General features: G+C 37.8%; 1 protein-coding gene across 1 annotated transcript in view; it reads right to left on the reverse strand.

The window, feature by feature from the left end:
• Positions 1-18,681, reverse strand: part of SNX6 (sorting nexin 6) — a 48,021-nt gene that overhangs the window by 4,330 nt on the left and 25,010 nt on the right. Inside the window, exons 7-11 of the mRNA XM_019803324.2 lie at positions 15,945-16,040; positions 13,908-14,013; positions 7,612-7,687; positions 5,873-5,912; positions 981-1,067 (exon numbers count right to left, since the gene is read on the reverse strand). Of these exons, the coding sequence (XP_019658883.1) occupies positions 981-1,067; positions 5,873-5,912; positions 7,612-7,687; positions 13,908-14,013; positions 15,945-16,040 (405 nt within the window). The remainder of the gene's footprint in view (positions 1-980; positions 1,068-5,872; positions 5,913-7,611; positions 7,688-13,907; positions 14,014-15,944; positions 16,041-18,681) is intronic.

Here is an 18,681-nt window from a genome sequence, read left to right on the forward strand (position 1 = left end):
CCATAACGCCAGGATCACGCCCTGAGCCGAAGGCAGATGCTTAACCGCTGTGCCACCCAGGCGCCCCTTCTATAATTTTTTTTTAACTAAGCTCTATGCCCAACATGGGGCTTGAACTCATGACCCCGAGATCAAGAGTTGTGTGTTCTACTGACTAAGCCAGCCAAGTGCCCTAAGGGATATTTATGATTTGATAAGGAATGAAAAACTGGTGTTCAAAGCACCACTGATCACGTGGGAATTTTCTGTACAATATATTGATTCATAAATTAACAATGAATTTAGAATATCTTTTTAAAAAAGATTTTATTTATTTTTATTTATTTATTTTAAGATTTATTCATTTGTTTGAGAGTACAAGCAGGGGGAGCGGCAGAAGCAGGCTCCCCGCTGAGCAGGAAGCCCAACATGGGGCTCGATCTCAGGACCCTGGGATCCTGACATGAGCCGAATGAAGGCAGATACTTAACTGACTGAGCCACTCAGGCACCCTGAATTTACAGTATCTGAGCCACTAAGTTTTTGTGTTTTTTCAGATGTTTCTGTTAAATATTTTTGGATAGTAAGAGTTTTAGTCTTACATGTAGACAGACTTCCAAAAGAAAATTTGAGTTGCCTTAAAATAAAACATATCTTGGTTTTACAGCTCTCTCACCCACAATAGAGGACTTAGGAATCCTTCAGCTATACAGACTGTTATTTAGGGGGTTTTACTTTTCCTTTTATAAGCATTTTATCTAAATGAATATGCCAAATTCATAAAAAAAAGTTCTAGATTATAGTATATCAGAAATTTATAGAGGAAACTTTTATGTGGGGTTCCCTGACCAACAGTTTGTAAAAGGTGAACAAAAAATTCACACTTAAAAATCTAATTTAAAATCAAGGATAATCATTAACAATCTTAAGTCTAAAGACCTCTGAAGAGATGGCTTTTTATAAAATAGTCCGTTTTAAAGAACAGCGAACAATCAAATTACCTTAGCAGCTTGAGATTCTCTTAAGTAATATTTTAAAAGGTCAGAAAGTTTGAGGTCCTCATCGGCAGACACTCGTGCTTCTATTTTCTGAAACGGGGAAAAATCCAGCATTTAATTAGCACATATTATATTCTACAGCCCATGTTTTCTTTCTTAAATACTGTAAAAAAAAACTGAAGTTATAAGTAACTACAGTATCCATTCCTATTTAATCTAAAAATGAACAGAAAAAAGAGTGAAATCAAGTGATTAGTGAATTTATGGAGGGACTCTATTTGACTCAAGTTCTTGGCAATAATGAGTTTATCTTTCAGCATCACTTATATTTCTCTCTTGTTACACCATTTCAATGATAGGTACACATGATTTTAAAGTGACAAAGGATGAGGCTCCTGGGTGGCTAAGTCGGTTAAAGGTCTGACTCTTGATTTCTTGATTTCGGTTCAGGTCATGATCTCAGAGCCCTGAGATGGAGCCCGCATTGGGCTCCACGCTGCACGTGGAACCTGTTTAAGATTCTCTCTCCCTCTCCCTCTGCCCCTCCTAAAAAAAATAAAGTGATAAAGGCTGATAACGGAAGACTAGGTAATTCAAATCAATCTTCCTACTGATAACAACCAGAAAACATAGTCAAAACATTAACATAATGCGCCTGAAGACACGCAAGAGTAATAAACAGATGTGGTTAGTTTGAGCTGGGATAAAATGGGAAGCAGCCATGTCAGACTAAAAAGATGAAGCTATTCAATTCAGTTTGGAGATACACACAGAAAATAAAACAAAAAAGATGCATTATGTCAACCAAATACAATATAGGGACCTTGTTTGAATCCTAACTCAAACGAACTCCACTGTAAAAAGCCATCTGAGGCAATTGGGAGCATCTACACACTCAATATTTGATGATATTAAGGGGAAATCATTGATAATTGAATTGACTATATTAAAATTTTTAACAAGTATTTGTTTTTAAGATTTTATCTGAGAGGGGCGCCTGGGTGGCACAGCGGTTAAGCGTCTGCCTTTGGCTCAGGGCGTGATCCCGGCGTTATGGGATCGAGCCAAAAAAAAAAAAAGATTTTATCTGAGAGAGAGAGAAGATGAGCACTCCCCCTGCTTGTGTCCCCTCTCTCGCTGGCTGTCTCTATCTCTGTCAAATAAAGAAATTAAAAAAAAAAAAAAAAAGATTTTATCTGAGAGAGAGAGAAGATGAGAGGTGGGGAGGAGCAGAGGGAGAGGGAACAGCAGACTCTCTGCTGAGCAAGAAGCCCAAAGCGGGGCCTGATCCCTGACCTTGATCATGACCCGAGCCAAAGGCAGGTACTCAACCAACTGAGCCACCCAGGCACCCCTTGACTATATTAAAATTAATGTTTATCTTTTTAAAAAAGAGATATGCACAAAGGGCAGAAAAAATGAACATGGACTTTTTGGGAAAAAGCACTTTAAGCAATGCAGAAAATGTTAACATTCAGGAAATCTGGGTGACACATGTACAGGAATTCTTTGTACTATTCTTTTTTTTTTAAACTATTTTATTTATTCATTTGAGAGAGAGAGAGCGTTCATGAGTGGCGGGGAAAGGCAGAGGGAGAGGGAGAAGCAGACTCCCCACTGAGCAGTGAGTGTGATGTGGGACTCCATTCCAGGACCCCAGGATCATGACCTGAGCCAAAGGCAGACGCTTAATCATCTGAACCACCCAGGCTCCCCTCTTTTTACTATTCTATCAACTTTCCTGTAAGTCTGAAATTACTGTTGAAATAAAGTTAAAATTTAAAAACCCTACACATCCAGCAGAATAACTCAAATAAAAAAGATAACAAATATAAGCTTGTGCAGCAACCCAATGCTCCCATTTATTCCGGTGGGAATGTAAATTGGTACAATCACTTTGGGAAACAATTTGGCACTACCTTTGAAAGCTTTTCACATAGAGACCTTAAGACCCCTAATTCTCCTCCTGGTTATACACACCCAACAGATATACATACTTATTTTCAGCTGAAGGTATGCAAGAATGGTCTTAGAAGTACTATCTGTAAACAGCCACAAACTAGAAACTATCCAAAATGCCTACCCACAGAACAGATGAATAAATTTACGTATATTCTTACAAAAGAAAGCTATATAGCAAGAAGAATGAAGGAGCTATACAAACATGCAAAAACATGGATGAACCTTATGTACGTAATGTTGAGTAAACGAAACCAGACATACAAGAATACATACAACATAAAGCATTTAGATAAAATACGACAACAAAATTGATCTCTGCTGTTAGAAGCAAAGATAGTGGCTACCCTTGCAGGAGGTAATGACTCAGCAGCTGAGAGGGCCAGGGCATCTGGGCTGCTGGTAAAAATTCTATTTCTTGATCTGGGTGTTTATTATATGGGTGTGTTAAATTTGTAAAAATTTCACTGAACTGTATACTTCTGATATGTGTTCTTTCCTGTATGTATAATATACTTCAATAAAAAGAAAAAAACTTGAAGTTTCTTAAGAAATATTCCTTTATTATAGAGAAATAAACTTATGAAACTTTTTTTTTTGAGACTTTGGTATCTTTATTTTAGCAAGTTCTCCAAGTGAATGAAACTTCTTAATCTAACAGATAAATGGACAAAGTATATTCAAAATTGATTTAGATAAATTTAGATAAACTGATTTAGATAAATCTAGGTCATATGCTAGATGGATGTCAGGTGCTTTTAAATATGGCTCCTCTCCTTCCATTAAGAAGCTGGGTATATATATCCCCTCCCCTTGAATCTGGGCCCTAAGACTGTTTGATCAATACAGAAGTGATGCTGTGACAGTTTTCAGGCCTTAATGAAACTAGTGATTTCTGCTTTCTACCTCTTTTGGAACCTAGCCACCACACTGTGAGGAAGCTGAAGCAGCTCCATGAAAAAGCAACATGCAGATGCCATAGCCAAGAGCCCTAGCTGAAGTCTCAGCTGCGAGCCAGTATCACCCCCCAGACATCTGAAAGAGGAAGATTCCAGTCCCCAGCCTTCATAAGTTCCCTGCTGAGGCCCCAGACATCATGGAGCAGAGAGGCAAGCCATCTCTGCTTTCTCTTCTGAATTCTTGACCTAGACTTCATTAGCATAACAAAATGTCGTTTTAAGCTACGGATTTTAGGATGGTTTGTGAACACAGCAAATAACCAGAACACCACAAAAACACTAAAAGAAATAAAGATTGTCGTGGCTATGTGCCACATAGGTCTCCTACTGCAAGGAGCAGAGATGGTCCAGAGTCCCAAATGCAATCTCTCTGGATCCAGACCAATACTCCTTCGGAGGCTGTGATGCACCCTCCCCTCCCTGCCTCGGCCACTCCCAATCACAGAGCACAGGAGCAGCAGTGCCAGCCCACCCGGTCAGACGCAGCACTCCCTCTAATGAGCCCCTCTGGCTGACCTGGACAAAACTTTCTTGGAACTATGCTATGGTCTGAAACTCTTCCTACCCAGTCCCCTCTCCCCTGCCCTCTCCTTTCACAGGTATAGACCTGCACTACGATCTGAAGGCTCTTCATGTCTATCCTGCTCCTTCCTTTTTGTTCTTCCCAATAAATCTCTTGCACATCTAATTCCACGTGACATGTACTTGCACATCTACTGACACATAAAGCTGTTTTGTGATAAATCCCTGTTCTTTTGATGTAAACACATAGAAAAACAATGATATCTTCCCAGAAAATGCTCATTGGTACAAATATCAAAAGCAGAATAATGGACCTCAGCATAACATTTATGTATTTAATGATTCTTTCCTTTGTGAGAAAATATCTCCTTTCCATTACCTTCACTACACATTACTCAATTGACAAAGTCGTGTTGAAATCGTATTTCTACAATGGACTAGCCACCTCCACTCTCAGTTAAGTACCCTTAAACTTCTAATAAATATTTTCACTATTCTATCAACTTTATCAAAGTGTTTAAATATTACTGTATCTAAGACTGATCCCTGCAAGACTATGTCAACATTAATTATTACTATGAACTACACCTTTCTGCAGTTGTATATTTGTCTCGTATCTATACAACTCATTTTATTTTTTTAATTTTTTAAATTTTTTGAAAAATTTATTCATTTATTTAAGAGAGATTGAGGGGCGCCCGGGTGGCTTAGTCGGTTAAGTGTCTGACTATGGCTCGGGTCCTGATCTCAGTGTCCTGGGACTGAGCCCCACATCAGACTCCCTGCTCGGCAGGGAGGCTGCTTGTCCTTGTCCCTCTGCCCCTCCCCCCAGCTCATGCTGTTTCTCTCCCTCTCTCCCAAATAAATAAAATCTTAAAAAAAAAAAAATAAGAGAGAGTGAGTGTGCATTGGGGGGAGCGGGGGGGGCAGAAGGAGAGGGAGAAGCAGACTCCCCATTGAGCACAAAGACTGATGTCAGGCTGCACTCTGGGCTCCACACCTGGATCAGTCCCCAGGACTCCAGGATCATGACCTGAGCTAAAGGCAGATGCTTAAGCAACTGAGCCACCCAGGCACCCCGATACAACCCATTTTTAAACCAATGCCATGCGGGATCAAAAGCAATTATCATCTTGGTAAAATTATAGTAAGTCTAATAAGACTTTCTTCTAGCTTACAAAGCCCCAGAAGATCAGTCTTCATAAAAATAAACACTGTTTCATAATGAACATGTTCTCTGATCAAGAATGTGAACTTTTACAGAAATACCAGAAAGCCGTAACAAAAAAATGAATTTCCTGAAAAAACCCTCAAATTTTTTCAAATCTAAATCTGTCTCTTCATCCTTCTGAAGTATAGCTCATCTTTCTCAATAAAGTTAAACACAACCATAACAGGTTACACACTACTGCATGCAAAGATTTAGACTCTCAAAGTTTAACGGACAGTACTTACTCTTGTTTTATCAAACAGTTCTGAAACTTTGAGAAAAAACCTGGAAGGGAAAAATATTTCATCAGAAGCCAGCTTTGAAATGATTTTTCATTTCAAATGTTCAGAGCATATGCCCCCAAACCGTATTAATAATGAACTTTCTTATTTCATTACAGTAATATTTAATGGTCTTGTTCACTGCAGACTTGATTTAGTTCAACACCTCTACACTTCCACCCATAAAACAGATTACTTGAAAACTGCTGTTACAGAAAATCTTCCCATTTCAAGGTACCAGTCTAAGCCATACATTTATTTATTTCATATATACTTTGAAAAGTAATCTCTACACTCAATGTGGGGCTCGAACTCACAACCCGGAGATCAAGAGTCACATGCTCCACTGACTGAGCCAGCCAGGCACCCCTAAGCCAAACATTTAAATTAAAAAAATTTTTCCTTAAATTCTTTAGCAATATGCCACATAATACTAAATAAAGCCTAATCTTCAAAATTACTATAGAAGTACACCAACCAGATCCAAAGAGGCTGACTTAAAAGGAAAACACTAAAGTTGGAGCTCTTGAAGTTATCTATACTATGTGTAAACATCTTCAAATAGAGCTGCTTTGTTTTAGAAAATAACAGAAATGAATAACCAATTTCTATTCCAGAATTCATGTTCACTTTTAACTAGATAGCCTCTCTCTCAAATGCTGACACCAACTAAAAAATTTCACAATGTCAAACTATTAAAAGGGTATTCTGTGAAATAATATGTAATTACTCGTGACGTTTTAACTGGATTGAGGCAAGCACTACTGAAAGCTACAACACTATTTTATGAACTTTGTTTTACCAAAAAGAACTTGCTTTGACAGGTTTAACGCACGGCAAGGTTGACTTTTTCTTCTTATCAAAGAGTTAGGAACTAACTGGGAAGGTAGCATGCTAATTAATGTAAGCTATATAGTACCTTGTTTTGCCAAAAAATTTTGATCTTACATGTCTACTAAGACAGGATATACTAGAAAAAAGTTCAAGGATGTGGTTAAAAAAAGACAAACTATGAAAACAGTTTTGCCACTTAAAGTTGAAAAAAAGTTTGGATTATTTTTCAATGAAGAGTTGGGTTTAAATAATATTATAGGAACAACTAAAATTAACTATGGTTAGATTAATGTGAAAAACTAGTATGAAGTAAATAAAGGACAGCTATGTAGGCAAATATCTAGAGAGCATTTCTATACTAACATGCATAATACCTTCCCATCAGGTCACTCTAGGACTGTCCTAAGATTATAAACTAGAACAGCCAGCCTCTTTAAAAAGTATAAACTGATAGCATCACATCTTACTTTAAAAGTCAATTTGGCCTCAAAGAAATATATACATATATATAGTATATTCTAACTCTAAAACATTTATGTATAATAAACTTCATCAAAACCTAAGAACATTTTGACATAAATTCTGTCTCCCTCTTCCTTACGTACATATATCAGCCAATTTTCATCAAATAAAGCTTTGTAAATGTTAAAATTATATCTTCAAGTCAATTTTTACTTTTCAGATTTAAAAAATAAGAGAGAAATGGTAGAAAAAAAAGGACACCAATCCAAGTTTATAAGAAGCGCCTTATTATTGATGTATTTTGAAGAAGATATTCTAAATGCTTCTTGGGTCAGAAATATTCTGTGTGTCCAGGCTGCCGACAAATTTTTTCTGTTTTATTTAATGCTTTAAATCAGAATCCTTACTTGCATATATCTGTAGAATCCTGAGTTCCTAAAGCATATAATGAAGAACCAATTCTATTGTAATCATCTGCAGCACCTATGGAAAAAATTTTTAGAATTTAATATATTTATTCATTGACTTAAAAAATACTTACTGAGCACCTACCTGCCAAACAATGTGTATGCAGCATGAAATAACCCAAGTCTGGTGAAGGAAATGACAACAGCTCTAATATAAGCTGATGAATATTATATTAAAAATAGGAACAAACTACTATGGGAGCAGGGGAAACAGATGATTCCACCTGAGTAAGTTAGGGAAGGATTTATAGACACTACTGAATGAGTCAGAACTTGTAGGATAAGCAAATCTTTACCAGGCAAAATGAGGGGAGAGCATGGATAAAGGCCAAAGAGACATAAAAGAGCGCAGTATATTCAGACAGCCTTATAGAAAGAAGGCACTACAGGGTACAGGGGAGAGTGGATAGAGTTGAAGATGGAAAAATAAACCGGAAGTAACTTAGGGGGAAAAATGGGTTTTCTAAGATATGATAAAGTTTGGATTTGATCTTGTAAGAATGGGTATTACTAAACATTTTAAAATAACAGTAGTGGTAAAATCAACCATTAAAGATTTTAGATAACAAATTCTGCTGCCTGGATTAAAGACTAGAAATGGAGACACAGAAGGCAGAGTAGCCAACTAGGAATCTGTTGTGTCACATCAAGATAGCAAAAACAGTGACAGCAGAGAGGAATGACAAAGCTGGGAGATATTTAGGAATCGTAATAGGCAGGATTGACAAACAAGAGACCTGAGGAGGAGGGAAAATTATGGAGCTTGGGAAGCTAGGTGAGTGGTGGCAGCACCATTACCCTTGGGTAGTATTCAACTTCAGCACAATATTTTTCCTAGGGCTCACCCCATAGGACAACTTGTTGAGAAAAGATTACTCATTTCAGAAAAAGGATAGTATAGTGCAATGGTTACGAGCATGGAACTGGAATCAAACTGTTTAGGGTCCAATCCCAATTTACCAGCTATATGACCTTGAGCTTATCACTTAACCTGTGTATGCCTTGCTTTCCCCATCTGGATATGGGGATAATAATGGTACCAGCTCCATGTAATTACTTAGACTAAATAGAATTAATAAATGTTAGTATATACCTAGCACATAGAAAGTACAGTATTATACAAATGTTTGCTATTATTAATGAAATCTGAGACATGCCTACTTTGTATGGAATTCCCACTTATGCCAGTAGTATTTCTACAAGGTTTAATTTGTTTATTCTCTAACAAAACATTAATCCTTACACTGTACTTTCTTATGCTGTACAAAGTTACAGTCAACAAATAAGACTGACATTTGGTGACTCTATTTACTTTTTAAAATTATTCAAAACATATCTGTTTTGGTATCTTTCATAAAGTTTTTTTTTTTTTTTTTTAAAGTAGGCTCCATACCCAACATGGGGCTCAAACTCATATAACAGTTGCACGCTCTACTCAACTGAGCCGACCGGTCAGGTGCCCCCATAAAGAAACTGTGAATACAAACTTCAGACTCTGAATGGTAACTTCTATATGTGAGATTGTTCACTATTATCCTAAAAGTTTAAGTTAAAGAAAATAACACTTAAAAATCACATAAAGGTTGGTTTATTCAGGCAGAAATCAAAAATGATTTGTGATTAATATCAAATACATTAATATTTTATGCTTAAATTGACCCTGAAAATATTTTTTAGAGCAAGAAATTCCTGGATCCTAATATCTGGCTCTGAGAACACTACCCTCTTTAGCTGTTATATCATTATATGATCACAGAAAACAAGCAAACTGCCCTGATTTTATACACTACAGTGATGTTGAAAACTTAATTTTTCATAGTCCAGGCTAAGTTCATGCATCATGAAAAAATAAATTTTACTTTATAATTCTGTAGAACTGTTATGTAATTAATTGTATGTAATAATTATGATTTTGTAAAGGGGTCCACAACCATCTTTCTTAAAAGCACTTTTCCATTTGGCCAAATAAACAGAATAAGGAAGAATCACCAATATTTTCTTCAGTTTTAACAGACGATTCTCTTCTACCTTTATAGTGCTTTGTTTCCCTAGCATGAATGTACGCTTCTATTACAGGACTGATTACAGTACACTGAAATTTTTTGTTTTTTGTGTTTATTTCACCTGCAAAATTTTTTTTAAAGATTTTATTTATTTATTTGAGAGAGAGAGCATGAGCAGGGGGAGGTAGAGGGAGAAGGAGACTACCCACTGAGCAGGGAACTTGATGCAGGGCTTTATTCCAGGACCCTGGGATCATGATCTAAGCAGAAGGCAGATGCTTAAATGACTGAGCCACCCAGCTGTCCCTATTTACTTATTTTTTAAAAGATTTATTTATTTGGGGGCCCCTGGGTGGCACAGCGGTTAAGTGTCTGCCTTCAGCTCAGGGTGTGATCCTGGCGTTCTGGGATCGATCCCCCTATCAGGCTCCTCTTCTGGGAGCCTGCTTCTTCCTCTCCCACTCCTACTCCCCCTGCTTGTGTTCCCTCTCTCGCTGGCTGTCTCTCTCTGTCAAATAAATAAATAAAATCTTAAAAAAAAAAGATTTATTTGAGAGAGAGAAAAAGAGAGAGAGAGAGAGAGTGCGCACAAGTGGGGGGAGGGGCAGAAGGAGAGCCTGATGAAGGAGTGATCCCAGGACCCTGGGATCATGACCTTAGCTGAATCAAGAGTAGGCTGCTTAACCGACTGAGCCACCCAAGGGTCCCTGAACTCTATTACATTTAAACTCTACTGGTATAAGGGATATTTATCCCAAGAACATTTGAAAATCAATCGGTACAATTAATCATATTAATAGACTAAAAAGGAAAAATGATGTAATTATCTCAACACTGTAGTTGCAGAAAGAACATCTGATAAAAATCCAACATTCATTCCTGACTTAAAAGAAAAACTCTCAGAAAACAATTTATAAGAGAATTTTTTCAACCTGATAAAAAGCATCTAGGAAAAACCTGCACCAAACACCGTAATTAATGGTTTAAGAATGAATGCCTTCCCCTAAGATAGGAACAAGGCAGAGATGCCTGTTCTCACCACTCCCATCCACACTGTACTGGAGCTACAGGTATAGCTTCAGTACAACGGGGCAAAGAAAAGAAATAAAAATTGGAAAGAAGTATAATTGTTTCTATTAGCAAATGATCATCTGTGTAGAAAATCCTAAGGAATCTACAAAATAGTTACTGGAACCAATAAGTGAGTTTATTTAGTAAGACTGCAAGATATAAGATCAATATAGAAAATACATTGTACTTCTACATATTAGCAAAGAACTGGAAACTGAAATGTAAAAAATACACCATTTACAACAGCATCAAAAATAATTATGGATCGGGGCGCCTGGGTGGCACAGCGGTTAAGCGTCTGCCTTCGGCTCAGGGCGTGATCCCGGCGTTATGGGATCGAGCCCCACGTCAGGCTCCTCTGCTATGAGCCTGCTTCTTCCTCTCCCACTCCCCCTGCTTGTGTTTCCTCTCTCGCTGGCTGTCTCTATCTCTGTCGAATAAATAATAAAATCTTTAAAAAAAAAAAAAAATAATTATGGATCAATCTAACTAAAGGTGTATAAGATCCGCACAATGAAAGCTATAAGATATTGCTGAGAGAATTTAAGGAGGACCTAACTAAATGGAGAAATACACTATATTCATCTATCAGAAGAATCAATATCGTTAAGGTGTCAATCCTCCCCAAATTGACCTACAGATTCTACACAATGCCAATCAAAATCCCAGACACCATTTTTGTAGAAAGTGACAAAGCTGACTCTAAAAATCCATATGAAAATGTAAAGAACCAAGAGGGGCCGAAACAACTTTGGTAAAGAAGAAAGCTGGAGAACTTATATAAGAAAAGGTGTTCAGCACCATCATTCATTAGCGAAATGCAAATTAAAATCACACTGAGACACCTATAAGACTGGCTAAAAGGAGAAAGAATGAATATCCTTTTGGAAAAGATGTGAGCAACTGGAACTCTCATGCACAACTGGTAGGAATGTAAAATGGTACAATCATTTCATGTTGGGAAAAACTCTCTTTTTTAAAAAAGATTTTATTTATTTATTTGACACACAGAGAGAGAAAGCCAGCGAGAAAGGGAACACAAGCAGGGGGAGTGGGAGAGGAAGAAGCAGACTCCCAGCAGAGCAGGGAGCCCGATGCGGGGCTCCATCCCAGAACGCCGGATCATGCCCTGAGCCGAAGGCAGATGCTTAACGACAGAGCCACCCAGGCGCCCCCATGTTGGGAAAAACTTTAAAAGTTAATTATGCACTTACCACATGACCTAGCCACTCTCTGGTATTACTCAAAAGAAATGAAAGCACATGTCCATACAAAGACTTACATATAGATGGTTCATGTCAGCTTTATTTATAACAGCCTAAAGCTAACAAACACCCAAATGTCCACCAACAGCTGAATGGATAAACAACTGTGGTATATCCATACAATAGTGTAATACTCAGCAATAAATAGGAATGACCTCTTGATATACACAACAACATGAATGAATCTCAAAATAATTTTGTTGAATTTTAAAGCCAAATAATAAAGAGTACATATAGTATGATCCATTCATGTAAAATTCTAGAAAATGCAAACTAATCTATAGAGACAGAAAGCAGGTCAATTGTTGTCTGGGGACAGGGCAAAAGAAAATACAAAGGGCTGTAAGGAAATTTTTGGTGGTGATGGATATGTTCATTATCTTGATTGTAGTGATGATTTTACACATATGTCAAAACTTATAAAATTGTATACTTTGAACATTGCAACTCACTGATATCAATTTATACTTCAATAAAGCTGTTAAAACATTAGTCCATCTTGAACTTTTGAATGAATGTTTTACATACATGATTTTGTAACATTATATACTTGATCATTTAGAAAATATTGGTTCAATGATTTATGTAGATCTTCCAAATGTTGTCACATTTCATTATAAATAAACATCAAAAATACCACATTCACATATTATCATCGATCTCCTCAGACAAGTCTTTAATTATTGTGAAGCAAGTTTACGAAGATGGATACAAGTTCTCCAAAATTCTAATTACTGCTGGAAAGCTTGACTTTTATCATTGCCAACAAATACTGTCAATTGTTTTCCTTGAAGTGACAGACTCACTTAATTTTTAAGAAAATGTCTACCAAATACTCAAATCTGAATAATCATAGTTTGTCAGCTGTTCTCTCAAGTAGAAATGGTGTTTTTTGGAAAAAACAAAACAAAACAAAAAAAAACCCTGGCTAATTCAGTTGCAACTAAAGTGCTTTTCTAAAGAGAACCATTATACTTCAGTACGCAAAGTGCTTTATGTATACCTTCCAGAGTTCACCATTCAGAATATTAAAAAAGTGAACTCGAGGGAAGTGTTTATTACAATTAGTAATTTTACCTGCTTTATCAAGGGTACTTTTTTTTTCTTTTTAAAGATTTTATTTATTTGACAGAGAGAGACAGCGAGAGAGGGAACACAAGTAAGGGGAGTGTGAGAGGAAGAAGCGGCTTCCCGCCGAGGAGGGAGCACGATGCAGAGCTGGATCCCAGGACCCTGGGATCATGACCTAGGCCGAAGGCAGACGCTTAATGGCTGAGCCACCCAGCCTCCCCTATCAAGGATATTCTTTTTTTTTTTTTTTTTTTTTTTTTAAAGATTTTATTTATTTNGACAGAGATAGAGACAGCCAGCGAGAGAGGGAACACAAGCAGGGGGAGTGGGAGAGGAAGAAGCAGGCTCACAGCAGAGGAGCCTGATGTGGGGCTCGATCCCACAACGCCGGGATCACGCCCTGAGCCAAAGGCAGACGCTTAATGGCTGAGCCACCCAGCCTCCCCTATCAAGGATATTCTTAATGGAATTTTTTTTTCCTAATTGCAAATGCACTGCAGGAAAGAATATAGTGACTATTAGCACAATTTGGTGCCATTGCCTTGATCTGTGCTAAGGCACCAGTAATTTTATCCACCATGGCTTCTGCTTTATCAGTGTAAATGTCAACATGGTGAAAAACACAAAAAGCATCATGGATTACAATGAAAATAGTTCTGACCTCACAGACTTGCTAAAAATAAAGAGCCTTAGGGTCAAGACTTGACAGACCACAGTTTTAGAACTACTGTTCTATATCAAGACTTTTATAAACTATAAGTAACATAGTAACTTACAATTATTCCATTATAAAAATGTAAGCTTTAGCCACAGAGAAAAACCTTACTTTTGTGGGATCTTGTCATCCTATCAGATTTAGCAGATGCATCCTTAACTCGGTTATGATATTCTAAAAGGAATGTTCGTTCATGCTCAAAGAAATCATCTACATCCTATAGGGTCAAAAGAAAATATAATTTTTCATTTATTTGCTTTAGTGTAATACATAAACCACTTAACCATTATAATCATAAAAGATCAGTGAAACAGCACAGCTATCCTCTAATAATCAGAGGTTCTAATGGTTTCATCAAGTTCAGACTTTATACAGACATGCACTTCTATCTATCCAGGAAGCAATCTGCAGTGGTTTTGCAGCTGAAGGCTTAGATCCTCCCATATGGTTCATGTTCACATCTTGTACACCGAAGTGTTCCTACTTGGGCTCTGTGTCTACAGTCCTGCCTCTCCAACAAATACATTACTGCCAGGGGGAGTAATCAATTGCTTTTGAGAAGAAAAAAATTTTGATAGACAAGTCCAAATCTATTTCTCTTGGTCTACTACGTATTCTATGAGCCATTCCTGAAGGCTGCCAGGCCTTTGTCATTACAGCCCTCTCTGACTGCTTTGGGGAAACACGGTCAAACTAGCTTTCTGGGAGCTAGTATCTTTTTTGAAACAAAGCCAGATATACATTAAAAATAAAAATTATTAGAAGTACTTTCCTCCTTTCTAAAACAGCATTTTTTGAAAAAGCACCAGCTGAAATGATTTAATTCAAATCCACATCAACAGAACATGGGAAAGTCAGTACTAAACAAAATGTCCTTTAAAATCTGTAATTCATGTGTACCAATTTTCTTAACTGGTAAAGTGGGGATAAAACTATCCAACTTGTAGGGTTGAAGAGTAAATAAAACGTGGATTAACAAACACCACATTGTAAATGTTCAAAAAACGTTAGTTACTACTTTACCAAAATCATAATCCATATAGTGGTTTACACTTAATGCTAAGAAAAATGTTCAATATTAATGCATAAGGAGCACCAAAATGGAAGAAAGTGGAGTCCTTATTAGAAAGCAGCACGACACATGCACTGTCAACATACCAACTGACCTGTCTCTGAAAAACCAAAGTATAAAATCAAATAAATAGTACTTTTCACCTAAGTTTCACTGTAGATGATCTATAAAAATAGGCACTGATGACAAAGCAGCATTATTTATCTCTTTCTTAATATCTGCTTGATAATGTAATATAAACATTTTTCTCTTTCAATGGTTAGAGTCTTCAGATAAATCAATTCTTGTACCATTTTTCGAACATCATTAAGAAATACTTAGGTGCTATTTATATTAATTTAAAATATGCCTGTTTATATATTTATTTGTAAGCTCTACGCCCAATGGGGACTTGAATTCATGACCCCGAAATTAAGAGTGCCATGCTCTACCAACTGAGCCAACCAGGCACCCCACAACAAGACTAAAACCTCAAAGGAGCTCTTCTAACTCCACATCTGAACCCAAGTCTGCCCCTAACATTTGTAAGGCCAAGGCCCAGGGCAAGTGTACAAAGGGAGGCAGCCCCTCTTTGTGCCCTATCCTGCAGCTCTGTAAGGCACCCAGAGAAACCCCATGTGTATGGATATTCTATCCTGCACATTGATCTTCTCCCCTGAGCCCTCCCTCTCCCCAGCTGTTCCACGGTCACCCTTGACCACCCATGAATGTACACACTGGAGGATGAACTCGGGGAAGAGGCCCACAGAAGAGAAAGGGTTGGAACTAGGCCTCAGATTTGGGCAAGGAAATATGGGGTTCCAGATCCCTAAAGCATAGTCCAGTTTGGAGGGAAGGGGTATGTGCTCCAGGTGGGCAAATTCCCTTGGACCTATAGACCTCTCACCCCTGGGAGAAGGAAGTTCTTTGAAGAGTAGAATCCGGGGCAGGGCCCAGGTTCCCAGACCGGAGCATTCTGCTTCTCACACTCCTCTTTTACGACAATAAAGGCATCTGTACGTTGGAATCTCAAATCTATCTTCTTAAAAGAAGTAGATTCTCAAACCAATACCTCTGTTAATCAAATAAAATCTTACCTTTACTCCTGAAACAATTACTCCATCTGCTGACTTTACCATGTTTTTAAAGAAATCTTCAAGTTTTTCTTTTTTATTTTTTCCTCTCACACTCAGCTGAAAGAAAGGTAAACTAAAGTTGGCCATTTTTTAAGATTACAAATGGAAAGCAATGCCTCTTATTCTCTGACGTCAAAATGGCAACCACAAAAGGATCTTGGTTTTTTAAACTTTAATAAAGTGGCAACTTCATCACATTTATCAGTAACTTTCAAACTTTAGGGTATTAAAGAGGAGGCTGGCCTCACTCCCAAAGATTCAGATTCAGATTCAGGTGATCTACAATAATGCCTAGATAGCTCAAATTTTATAAGTATATTTGATAATACCATTGCAAGTAGCCTTCTCATCATATATATAGTAATATATAAACACAACTAAAAATTTAATCCAGGAGTTCCTTTAAAGATATAAAATTTATTGGAGTCTAATACACCAACATATGATTCTGTAAAAGCTTTCAAATACATTCTGCAAATTCTTTTTTTTATTTTTTGGTAAGATTTTATTTATTTTATTTGAGAGAGAATGAGCAGGGTGAGGGGCAGAGGGAGAAGCAGACTCCCCGCTAAGCAGGGAACCCAATGAGCGCTCGATTCTGGGACCTTAGCCAAAGGCAGATGCTTAGCCGACTGAGCCACCCAGGTCCCCCATATTCTGCAAATTCTTCACCCTGAACTCATCCAAATATCATGTCTTGTCCTGTTTTAGGGATCAGAAACTTACAGTATAAGGGACACAAAGGTGACTCTAAATGGCAAGAATGGTTATCTAAAGGCAAAACTGAGAAGCAGCTAAGTCTTTGTACCACTTGCTGTCAGGGTGTCCCATACAGGAATGTCCATCTAATTTCTGTATCTACTGCCATGGCTTCAATGTTCACCATTATGTAAATGATTCACGGAGCATGATCACTACCCCTAAGCTCTTTCCTGAACCTCAAGCCCTATTTTCAACTGCCTACATCATATCCTTGGAGATTCTCCTAAACCCACATTAGACTAAGATAGTATTCATTATAATCGAATCTCCAAATTTTTCCTCTTCTTGGTTCCCTATCCATGGTCCCTCCATCCAACCAGTCTCTCCGAGTCCCACATATTCCCTTAAACCCCACACCTCTAATGAAAAATCCTGAAACAAGCTACAACTTCTTTTTGTCTCTCACAGCTCAAGTTCTACCATCAAATGCCTGAAATCTGTCCCTTTCTTTTCCACTGTCCTAGTGAAAAACCTCATGACTTCTTGCCTAACTACTACACTGGACTACTAGTTAACATCCCTCATTTCCTCAATTCAATCCATTCTGTTGATGACTTCCAAAATCAAATTTTGAGCATCTCTTCCTTACTCAATACCTGTACAGAGTTTCAGAATGTTTATAGAGATTGAAAGCCAATCCCCTTAGCAGGGTATTCAAGACTTTCAACAATCTGGTTCAATCTACCTTTCCATCCACCACCCTACCTCCACAGAACCTTATCTTCCAAATAGTTCTCAAAAGAAGCTCTGAACTTTTAGATTCCTCTGTACCTGAAATGGTATCTCTCTTCCTACCAAAAATTCTATTCAGATGTCATTAAACATCCAAATTAACAGGTCTCTTCATGAAACCCTTCAAAACTGCTTTATTTTTAGGCTTCTCAATGCACTCTGGGTGTTCTCTTAAACTGCATTTTTAAGATTAACTAATTCATTAATTCACTCATTTAACAAACCACTGACAAATGTGTATTAAAATCCTGCACTACGCTAGGTGTTCATGATATAAAAATGATTATGAGGTGGTCTCTACTCTTTTTTTTTTTAAAGACTTATTTGAGAGAGAGAGAGCACATGCGACAGAGCAGGAATTGAGCTGGGATAGGGACAGAAGGAGAGAGAGAAAGAATCCCAAGCAGGCTCCCCACTGAGCATGGAGCCCAACAGGGGCTCGATCCCAGGACAGAGACCATAACCTGAGCCGAAATCAAGAGTCGGACCCTCAATTGACTGAGCCACCCAGGTGCCCCAAGGTGGTGCCTACTCTTAGAGTAATTTATGGTACAGAGGAGAATACAGAGAAACATATGATTAAACAGAGGGTGAGTAGTACAATGTTAGAGAATCCATAGGGCACTAGGAGAACACCAAGGGAACTCAATACAGACTTAGGAGATGAGAAAGATAAGACTGGAGGCTGAATGAACAGTCAAGGGCTGTTTCAAGAATCCAGTCAAGGACAGGGGCGCCTGGGTGCCTCAATCAGTTAAGGATCCATCCGACTCTTGATTTCGGGCCAGGTCATAATCTCAGAGTCGTGAGATGGGAGCCCTGCACCTGGCTCTGCAATGAATGTGGAACCTGCTTAAGATTCTCTCTTGACTCTTAACTATAGGGAACAAAATACGGGTTGCTGTAGGGGAGATGGGTGGAGGGATGGGGTAACTGGGTAATGGGCATAAAGGAAGGGTATTTGAAGTAATGAGAGGTGTTGCATGCAACTGATGAATCACTGACTTCTACTTCTGAAACTAATTATACAGTACATGTTAATTAAATTGAATTTAAATGAAAAAGAAGATTTTCTCTCTCCTTCTCCTCTACCCCTCTGTGCGCATGTGTATGCTCTCTCTCTCAAAATAAAAAACAAAAACAAAAAACACCTTTAAAATAATCCAGTCAACAATTATAAAAGTCAGAACGAATCTTGAGGTCT

This window comes from Ailuropoda melanoleuca, chromosome 20 (genome assembly GCF_002007445.2).
Source record: "Ailuropoda melanoleuca isolate Jingjing chromosome 20, ASM200744v2, whole genome shotgun sequence".
Lineage (NCBI taxonomy): Eukaryota > Metazoa > Chordata > Mammalia > Carnivora > Ursidae > Ailuropoda > Ailuropoda melanoleuca.